The sequence below is a fragment of the Manacus vitellinus genome, unplaced genomic scaffold (genome assembly GCF_001715985.3).
Source record: "Manacus vitellinus isolate BGI_N305 unplaced genomic scaffold, ASM171598v3 scaffold_84_pilon, whole genome shotgun sequence".
Classification (NCBI taxonomy): domain Eukaryota; kingdom Metazoa; phylum Chordata; class Aves; order Passeriformes; family Pipridae; genus Manacus; species Manacus vitellinus.
In genome coordinates, this window is record NW_021940840.1 from 441616 (window position 1) to 450444 (window position 8829).

The 8829-nt window shown below is 62.4% G+C and overlaps 5 protein-coding genes across 5 annotated transcripts in view; 3 read left to right on the top strand and 2 right to left on the bottom strand.

The window, feature by feature from the left end:
- Positions 1–289, bottom strand: part of SF3A1 (splicing factor 3a subunit 1) — a 13864-nt gene extending 13575 nt beyond the window's left edge. Inside the window, exon 1 of the mRNA XM_008933455.3 lies at positions 269–289. Coding sequence (XP_008931703.3) covers positions 269–289 — 21 coding nt within the window. The remainder of the gene's footprint in view (positions 1–268) is intronic.
- On the top strand, positions 22–539 carry CCDC157 (coiled-coil domain containing 157). The gene has a single exon (XM_018085657.2). The coding sequence runs from the start codon at positions 288–290 to the stop codon at positions 537–539; it is 252 nt and encodes an 83-aa protein (XP_017941146.1). The 5' UTR covers positions 22–287.
- A 1191-nt stretch (positions 540–1730) lies between these two features.
- On the top strand, positions 1731–2528 carry LOC108641868 (coiled-coil domain-containing protein 157-like). The gene has a single exon (XM_018085656.2). It carries the CDS (start codon positions 1746–1748, stop codon positions 2511–2513), a length of 768 nt encoding a protein of 255 aa, XP_017941145.1. The 5' UTR covers positions 1731–1745; the 3' UTR covers positions 2514–2528.
- Positions 2529–3554: 1026 nt separating this feature from the next.
- On the top strand, positions 3555–5731 carry LOC103766425 (coiled-coil domain-containing protein 157). The gene is made up of 6 exons (XM_018085655.2): positions 3555–3740; positions 3825–3992; positions 4451–4619; positions 4922–5118; positions 5372–5433; positions 5509–5731. The coding sequence occupies exons 1-6, from the start codon at positions 3579–3581 to the stop codon at positions 5726–5728; spliced, it is 978 nt and encodes a 325-aa protein (XP_017941144.1). The 5' UTR covers positions 3555–3578; the 3' UTR covers positions 5729–5731.
- A 498-nt stretch (positions 5732–6229) lies between these two features.
- Positions 6230–8170, bottom strand: RNF215 (ring finger protein 215). Its single transcript, XM_029964909.1, has 6 exons — positions 8072–8170; positions 7725–7829; positions 7526–7642; positions 7270–7407; positions 7013–7115; positions 6230–6894 (listed from the first exon to the last, which is right to left on the bottom strand). Exons 1-6 carry the CDS (start codon positions 8153–8155, stop codon positions 6872–6874), a joined length of 570 nt encoding a protein of 189 aa, XP_029820769.1. The 5' UTR covers positions 8156–8170; the 3' UTR covers positions 6230–6871.
- Positions 8171–8829: the final 659 nt, after the last annotated feature.

Genomic DNA, 8829 nt, shown 5'->3' on the forward strand with positions numbered 1-8829 from the left:
AGCAGGCGCGTACCACTGCGGGGCGGGGGGGAGGTTACCATGGCAACAGGGCCGGGACGCCGCGGCCTAGCCCGGCCCGGCCCCTCCTCTCCGCCGTTCACCCTGTTCCCTCCCGGTTTCCTCTGCTTTCCCCGCCCTCCTGGAGCCCCCCGGGCCCGGTAACACCGTGCCAGTCGCTTTCCAGCGGGCTGTCCCGGTAGAGCGTTCCCTCTATCGCACACCCGGTGACCCCTCAGCACCCTGGCCTGGTGGCCCCGTGGTTCCCAGCCCGTGTCCCACCGCCCACCATGGCGCACCTGCTGGGCCACCGCGGCTGCATGGAGAGCCTGCGGGCCGACCTGCAGGACCTGCAGGCTGCCATTGCCGACGTGACCTCCCGGGCCGGCGCCGTGCGCTTCCCGTCATGGAAGTTCCCTGACAAGGTGTCCTGCGACCTGGACGTGTCGCTGCTGCTGCAGCAGTACAGGCACAGCGAGAGCGAGCCCGAGTTCAGCCAGCACTCACACGTGGTGCTGCTGGAGCTGCTCATAGACAGGTGAGACAGCCCTGAGCACCCCAGAGGGAAGGGGGGTGTGGGTACCAACCTGCTGAGCTCAGCCGAGTCCTGGGGCCAGCTTTGGGCACCTCGGTACAAGGACATAAAGCTGTGTCCAAAGGAGGGCTGGGAGGATGGTGAAGGGCCTTGAGGAGAAACTGAGGGCACTTGGCTTGTTCAGCTGGAGGAGACTGAGGTTTAAAAGATGAGCCATTCCCTCACAGCTACTGGCCCTAAAAATTAGGATTGGTGTCCCAAAACTTTAGAGAGAGCCTAATCCCAGCCAGTGTGCACAGCCTGACTTTGATCCCACCAAATGCTGCTCCATGGAGTGATCTCGGCCTCGGGGGGAAGGTCTCTGGAGCACCGATCCCACCCTCCTGCGCCACACTGGCTTTGTGCAGGGGATGGGGAGGGGGCCAACAACCTCTCCCAGCTCCCATTTCTGATCCCTGTGGCTCCAAGGCGTGTTCTCCTGCCGGGACAGGCTCCTGCTGCTGCTGCAGAGCTTCACGGGCTATGCAGAGATGGTGCTGTGCGGGCGCGCGGTGCCGCCGGCGCGGGGCCCGGGGCCCTGCATGTCCGCGGGGCTCACGGCCAGGAGGTTCTGGAGCACCATGCTGAGACTGGGGGCCTTCTGCCAGCAGCTCCAGCAGCAGGTGAGACATCTGGGGTCACCCCCCCGGGATTTGGACCATGGTCCTTCTCTGGGACACCCTGTGCTCCAACCCTTTGAGTGCTGACCTGTGTGTCACATCTGTCCCACACTGTGCCCTCCCCGCCTGAGTCCCTTCCCTCCCCTACTCCCAGCCGTGCTGCTGGATCCATCCTCCACCAGGATCTCGGGATGGGTGAGCTTGGCTGCCTCTGTAGCTTGGAAAATATTCTCCTCCTGCCAAAATGCTGCAGTTCAGCCACCCCCACTGAGGGGCTGAGCTGCTTCAAATCAGTGAAATAACTGGGGGTAAAAACACCATCCAAAATACCTCCTCTGCATTTTATTTTCCAAAAAAAGTTCTTTCTTGTGGAGAAGTCTCACAATAATCCATGTGGCATACCCAGGAGACAGCACGGGGGGTGGGAAAGAAGGGATGGTCACAAGAAGGGGAGGTGGGGAGCAGCTTCTGCTGCTGAGGCTGCCCCTTGGTCACTGTCCCTTGGCTGCACTGCTGTCCCATTCCCACAGCTCACACCTCAGATTTGGGCTCTTATGGATCGTTTCCAGTTCGATCTGGGCACCGGTCCTGTTCTGTGCTCTCTCCCTCAGGACAAGGATTGCAGGAAGGAGATCCCCACACAGCAATCTCCTCCTCACTCTCTGGGCAATTCGGGCAGCTCTCAGCCCAGGGCTGGCCCCAGCCTGGCCCAGGGCACCCGCAGTGTCCCCACACAGACCTCGGGGTGCCCCCTGGGCTCCTGTGACAGCTGCTCCAGCGCCCAGGCCAGCCTGCGGGAGGTGGGCAGAGCCATCACCAGCCTCTGCCAGAGCCAGAACATCCCCTCGGCCCTCAGCAAATTCCAGGGGGTGCTGGAGGACAGCACGGGGAGAAGGAGCCTCTCTGCGACAGAGCTGAGCTACTGGGCCGCAGAGCAGAGCAAGGATCTCTCCCGGATCAACAAACACCTCCAGGAGCTGCTGCAGCAGCTGAACCCGGTGAAGGCTGAGCTGGAAGAGGTGGGGAAACAGAAGGAGGAGCTGAGGAAGCAGGTGGAGGACTTTTCCCGGAAGCTGCAAGTGGAGAGGGAGACCCAAGTGCAGCAGCAGAGGAAGGCAGAGCAGAGCCTGAAAGCCAAGGACAAGGAGCATTTGGAGGCTGTGGCCAGGCTGGAGCAGGATAAGGATGATCTAAGGAGAGGTACAGAGCTGTTCCCAGCATTCCCTCCCAGGCCTGGGGGTATGTGCAGGAGAAGCACAGAGTTCATGGGCAAATTTGGGCCCCACCACCAGGAGCAGGGCTTTTGCCATAGATTTTTGTAGGTGCTGGGGGATTTTCCCTGCTGTGAGGATAATCCCAGGCAGCAGGAGCTGGTTGTCCATGTCCTGTCACTGCCTCCTCCCTGCTGCAGCACAACACAATCACTGGATGAAAAAACTTTGGTGGGCCTGTTTTCTGCTTCACTTTAGTTTTTTTGAGGAGCTGATTAATTGGAGGGGTTCTTTATGCTGATTTAGGAGCAGCTCTGCTGGAGGGGCGACTCTCCACCCTGAAGGAGGAGCTGGAGGTGAAGCAGGCAGCTCTGCAGGAGCTCGGTGAGGACCCCCAGGGTCACCCAGCATGCACATTTCCCCCACCCTTGTCCCTCTTATGGTATTTCACACCCACGTAGCCCCCAGTGCACCGAGATGAGGCTGTAGAGCTGGTAGGGATGGGCAGAGGAAGGACCTCCTTCACAGCAGCGCCCAACATCACCCAGTGCAGAATGGGCTGCTGCTAGTGGAGATTTGGGGGGTCACAACTGTCCTGTCAGACCTTCCCCCCATTGCCAGGACCTGTGCAGGGCATTGGGGGCCCCTAAATCATAGAATCATGGAATGCTTTGGGTCAGAAGGACCTTAAAGCCCATTCAGATGCACCCCCTGCCACGGGCAGGGACACCTCCCACCAGCCCAGGTTGCTCCAAGCCCCGTCCAACCTGGCCTTGGACACTTCCAGGGATCCAGGGGCAGCCACAGCTTCTCTGGGCAACCTGGGCCAGGGCCTCCCCACCCTCACAGGGAACAATTCCTTCCCAATATCCCATCTCTCCCTGCCCTCTGGCAGTGGGAAGCCATTCCCCCTTGTCCTGTCCCTCCATCCCTTGTCCCCAGTCCCTCTCCAGCTCTCCTGGAGCCCCTTTAGGCCCTGGAAGAGGCTCTAAGCTCTCCCTGGAGCTTTCTCTCCTCCAGGTGAACCCCCCCAGCTCTCCCAGCCTGGCTCCAGAGCAGAGGGGCTCCAGCCCTGGCAGCATCTTTGTGGACCTTCCACTTGTTCCCCCCCCGCCCAGCCTGGGCCACAGCCGCTGTGTCTCCCCAGAGCTCACCAAGACCACCTTGGTGGAGGAGATGAGGACCACCATGGTGGCCCGGAGCCAGATGCTGGAGCTGGAGGAGAAGGTGCAGATGCTCACAGGCCAGCGGGACAGCCTGGAGCAGGAGCTGAGTGCCACCAGCTTGGAGCTGGAGAAGGAGAAGGTCCGAGTGCAGAGTGTGCTGCTGCACGAGGAGGTACGGCCGGCCCGGAGCTGCCCCCGGTGTCAGGGAGGGGGGAGCGGGTGCCACAGCCCCACACAACCTCACCCACCCCCACAGTCCCTGCAGGCCAAGCAGAAGCTCCTGCTGCAGCAGCTTGACAGGCTGGACCGGGAGCGGGAGGAGCTGCAGAACAGCCTGGAAGAGGCCAAGGAGGACAAGGCCCGGCTGGAGGAGCAGCTGGAGCAGAGCCGGGAGCAGAGCGGGAAACAGCTCCAGGCACAGCAGGTGAGAGCTGGTACCAAGGTGTGGGACACAGCTGTGCCACGGGCGTGTCCAGAGCCACACGGTGCCCTGACCCACACCCACAGCCAGAGCTTTCCAGGAGGGGCACTCTGGGTGACATGGTGACATTGCCACATGGTCATCCCTGCCAGGACTCTCCCTGAGCCTCTGGCAGACAGGTCTCCACTGATTTTTCCCACACCCAAGGCAGCAGAAAGGGACACCTCAGGCTGCTCCCACATCTCCAGTGTGCCCATTCCTAGACATATTCAGTGCTGCTGCTTTCAGGTCACACAGGGACCTTAGAGCCAAGCCCCTGCACATTATTCCTGTCCCTTTCTCAACTTCATGGGACAACCTTATCACATGAGGAAAGGGAGGGAGCTTTCCATGGAGGTCTGAGTGCTCCCATGGGATTCCTCATCCTGCAAACCTCCCCTCCTCCCCACTGTGCCACGCAGGAGCTGCTGGACACGCTGCAGCAGGAGAAGCTGGCCCTGGAGCAATCCATCCTGGAGCTGCAGACAAACACGTCCCGGCTGGAGGAGCAGGCGCAGGAGCTGAGGGAGCGGGAGAGGCTCCTGGTGTTCTTCCCTGAGCTCCATGTCCCCACTGAGGCGCAGTTTGAGAGTAAGGGAGTAGCAACACCCTGGGCTAGTGCCTTTGGGGTCTCCCAGGGGATCCTGCTGGCCCCAGACACACCATTTGTCCCACTGATATCCAGGAAGAGCTCAGGCCCTGGGCTGTGCTAAGCTGTGACCGTCCCAACGTGCTTCCCTATGTGGGTGCCATGCATCCCACCTCCAGGCCAGGAATTACAGCAGGAGCAGGACATGGCAGAGCTACATTTGCCTGCAGAGTTTGGGGTCCCAGCTGCCACCTCCCAGGCTGGCCTGTGCTCCCAGGCTGGGGCAGGCTCCTTTCCTTGGCAGGCAGGAGGGATGCCCACACCTCTGAGCAGGCTGAGCTCCGCTGGATTTTGCCTGCAGGCACTGGGAACTTGACGGAGGACATGGAGAATCAGCTCCAGGCCAACAGCATCCGGATCGGGGTGCTGGAGCGGGAGAACGCGCGGCTGGGCGCTGTGCTGGCCAAGGTGAAGGCAGCTGCCCAGCAGGGCGTGCTCAAGGTGAGCTGGGGCCATGGGGCAGAGGGGGGTGGGTGCTGTGCACCCCAAAACCACCCCATGGCCCCCAGACATCCTCTGGGGACCGCAGGAGGGCCAGGCTGGGATCCTCCTGCTGCTGGGAGGTCACTCAGCCCTGAGGTGCCCAGGGCCGGTTCCAGCAGTGACACCTCCAGGCCAGAGGCTGAGGGCTGTCACTGGAGCTGAATGCTGGGGAGATGTGGAATTTCACCCCCTCTTCTCTTCCCTGCCTCAGCTAATCCCACAGGCCCAGCTGGGGTCCCAGCTCCAAGGGAAGGCCAGCGGGCAGGACACAGGGTGAGTAGGAGCCCAGAGAAAGGGGCTGGGAGTTTCTCTGTTCTTCGTCTTCTCTAACTGCTCCCACCACTGCAGGTGGCCCAGCAGGGGAGGCAGCAGCGACAGCAGAGACAGCAGGGACAGCAGAGGGATGCCGGGATGCATGGACAAGGCCTGGCATCGAGTTCCCAGCAGCCAGCACTCCAAGGTGCTCCGGGCAGGGCCCACATTCCAGGCCAGACCCAGCCTGTCGCTCCCAGTGGGACGCCTGGGGCTCGACCCCCCCTTGCACCACACGGGGACCCACCACAAATAAACACTGATGAGCTGATCTTCTAACAGGGAAATGAACTGTTCCAGGAGCAGCCACCTGCCCTGCCCAGGGGGATCTTGTTACCAGGTCTTTGTGCGTCAGGAATGCACATTCCCTTGGGAAACCCGGGCTCTGCCTGTTCCTTGTGGAGCTGCTCCAGGGACGTTCCTGGGCGCTGGAGCTCAGTCACCCTTGGCTACACTGCTGTTGGAGGCCCCAGCACAGCCCTGCCCGTGCCAATGCCTGGGCACTGTGTGTGTTAGTTCCTGCCAGGAACCATTCCCAAGAGGGGACTGAGATGTGGCCACCCTTGGAAGAGGAAGGCAGAGCTGGGCTGGGCTGAAGGAATCCCAGCTGCTCTTGGCCCACCAGCACAGCCACAGCTTGGAAAAGTCATTCCTCACTCCATGAGCACCCAGAGGGGCTGGGGACTACCGAGGCACTGGCACAGGCTGGCCGTGACCTCCCAGCTGCCCCATGAGCCCCACACAAGCCACACAGCCAGTCTTTGCTCTGTGTTTAATAGGGATGGACATGTGCCACGTTGCAGCCTGTGGGGCAGGAGCCAGGCAGGGCTCATGGCATGTCCCCACTCACATGTTGGGTGAGAGGAGCCCAGTGGTGGCTCTGCAGCGACTCGTGCCATCCTTTCTAATAAGTTACTATAAATAAAGCATCCTTGCCCCCTGCCCTCCCACAGCAGGGCCATGGGTCACCCCGCAGTCCTGCCAGCCCCAGCCCTGGCAGGTCTGTACCCCACCTCCCCAAGGGGCTGGTGCCACAGCCGGGCTCTGCCCACCCTGCCATGGCCACCAGCAAATAGACAAAAAACCCAAGACTTAGAAAAATTCCCATGAGCAGGGCAAGGGTGGCAGGGTCAGGACTCTCCCTGCCCCCAGCTCCCACCCTGTTACACCCATGGGTGCCCCCGTAGCTTCCCTATCCGGCACTGCCCATCTGGACCTCCCACCCCTCTACTCACACCCATCAGAGAGCCCCGAGTCCTTCCCTCTGGTGTCTGGGCGCTGTGGTGGCACAGCCACACTGACCCAGCTCTGGCAGCAGGTGCCACTCACTGGGCACCCCCTGTCCCCTCCCTCTCCCCGGAGTGGCCGTGGGTCTGTCCCTGGAGTGTCCTCAGGCCCGCTAGCTGTCCGTGCAGCAGTTCCCTGCAAGGGAGAACGGTGGAGAGCCATGGCACAGGGAGCCTGGAGGGCTCTCAGTGCTCCCCAGCCCACGCCCCGGGGTGACCAAGGGGTCCTGGCTAGGTGCCATGGCAGTTCTCACCCAGGATGTTGCGCTTGCAGAGGGGGCAGGTCTGCTGCAGCAGGAGCCAGGGATCCACACAGTCCCGGTGGAACTCGTGGGAGCAGGGCAGCACCCGCAGCCACTGCCGGCAGGGAAGGGAGGGCACACGTGAATGGACCCAGCAGGGACACAGCTGGACCCTGACAGGGACACAGCTGGACCCGGCAGGGACACCTCATCCCAGGGTGGCACCAGCACCAGTGCCCCCAGGGCAGGCTCCAGGCCCCCAGTCCCACCTGGCTCTTGTGGAACTGGTCCAAGCACACAGCACAGCTATCGATCTCACAGGCCCGGCTCCGCGGCGGTTTCCCAGGGTGGTACCGCCGGGTTTTCAGCGCCAACAGCCGCCGCCGAATGTGCTGCTTCAGGTCCAGCTGCAAGGGCAGAGCCAGGGGTCAGGGGCAGAGCCAGGGGTCAGGGGCAGAGCCAGGGGGCAGGGGCAGGTCTGCGTGCCACTGCCCCAGGCACAGGGCACAGCGGGGACGATCCCACCTCAGCATCCCGCTCTGACAGGTCCTGCCGCGACTGGCGTTGTGCCTGCACCATGACCCCGGTGCAGAGCAGCAGGGCAATCAGCAGGATGGTGTTCCACAGCTGCTGCAGGTACTTCTGTGGGAATGGCACGGCAGGGGGGTTAAGCTGGAGACCTCCCCCTGCTCCCGGCCCCACCAGGACCCCCCCGGTGCCGTACCTGGACCTGCGAGCTGCTCTCCCCGGGGCAGATGACCCCCTGCCACTCCCCGTAGAGGCCCCCTCGGGACAGGCCACACGTGGACCACAGGGTGAGGGTCACCCCCTGCAAGGCAGGACACGGCATTGCTGATGGCCACGGCAGCGTCCGGTGACAGGAGCACACGTGTTCCGGGAGGAGGAACGGTGGCACTGCCACCTGCCCCGCTCCCACGGGGACACTGGAACACTGTGGGGCTGGGCACTGCGCCCTGCAGCTGCTCCCTGTGCATCGGGCAAGTTTGGCTGGGCATAGCCATGCCCTGCCCTCCCACTGGGAGAGAGGAGGAGGAGGAAGGACCTACATACCAGGTTCTCCAGCAGCACCGCCTGGTATGTGATCTTTGCTGTGGCCCGGAGCCCACTGTGAGCAAAAAGGAGTGTCAGTTCCATGGGCACAGCGGGATCTGGGCACAGACCGCAATGCCAGGGAGCAACCCCTTCCCAGATGGGACCAGGGGAAACAGAGGAACACACAGGAGGTAACAGCGAGACACTCCCTCCCCAACCATGCCCAGCCCTCAGTGACCCTGCCCAGGGCTCTTCCTCCCAGTCCTGTGCCTCAGTTTCCTCATCCATGACTCCAAGGCAGCAATCCCAATGTCCCACATGTCAGGATGACTGAGGGGGTCCCACTGCTGCAGCTGGTGAGGACAAACACCCCCAGAAGTGTTGGGGGATGCCAGTGCCATGCCGAGAACCAGCCAGGCTGGATAATTTGTACCGAGAGTCCTAAAGCTCTCGGCTGAGGCCACTGTCACCCCTGCTGCCATATGAGGACCCATGGAAGGGCTCCAGCCCTGGGGAAGGGCTGGATCTGACCCAAACCCCCACTGGAAACACGTGTCTCAGCCTGGCACGGCGCAGGCAACACCAGCCCAGCAAACGTGACACGCTGGGTAAGAGATCCCCAGGGCAGCCCCTGGGGATCGCAGATGGGTGGGGGACCAGGCAGGGACAAGGCAGGGACCAGGCAGGGATAGGGAAGGGACCAGGCAGGGATAAGGCAGAGACCAGGCAGGGATAGGGAAGGGACCAGGCAGGGATAGGGCAGGGATAAGGCAGGG

Bases quoted from the DNA above. Each gene is read 5' to 3' on its own strand.
- CCDC157 (XM_018085657.2), top strand. From the start codon at position 288: ATGGCGCACCTGCTGGGCCACCGCGGCTGCATGGAGAGCCTGCGGGCC.
- LOC108641868 (XM_018085656.2), top strand. From the start codon at position 1,746: ATGGATCGTTTCCAGTTCGATCTGGGCACCGGTCCTGTTCTGTGCTCT.
- LOC103766425 (XM_018085655.2), top strand. From the start codon at position 3,579: ATGAGGACCACCATGGTGGCCCGGAGCCAGATGCTGGAGCTGGAGGAG. The intron at 5,119-5,371 runs GTGAGCTGGGGC...TCCCTGCCTCAG, and splicing joins CCCAGCAGGGCGTGCTCAAG to CTAATCCCACAGGCCCAGCT. The intron at 5,434-5,508 runs GTGAGTAGGAGC...CCACCACTGCAG, and splicing joins GCCAGCGGGCAGGACACAGG to GTGGCCCAGCAGGGGAGGCA.
- RNF215 (XM_029964909.1), bottom strand. From the start codon at position 8,155: ATGGAACTGACACTCCTTTTTGCTCACAGTGGGCTCCGGGCCACAGCA. The intron at 7,408-7,525 runs GTGGGATCGTCC...CTGCCCTTGCAG, and splicing joins TGTCAGAGCGGGATGCTGAG to CTGGACCTGAAGCAGCACAT. The intron at 7,116-7,269 runs GTGGGACTGGGG...CCCTGCCGGCAG, and splicing joins ACCAGTTCCACAAGAGCCAG to TGGCTGCGGGTGCTGCCCTG.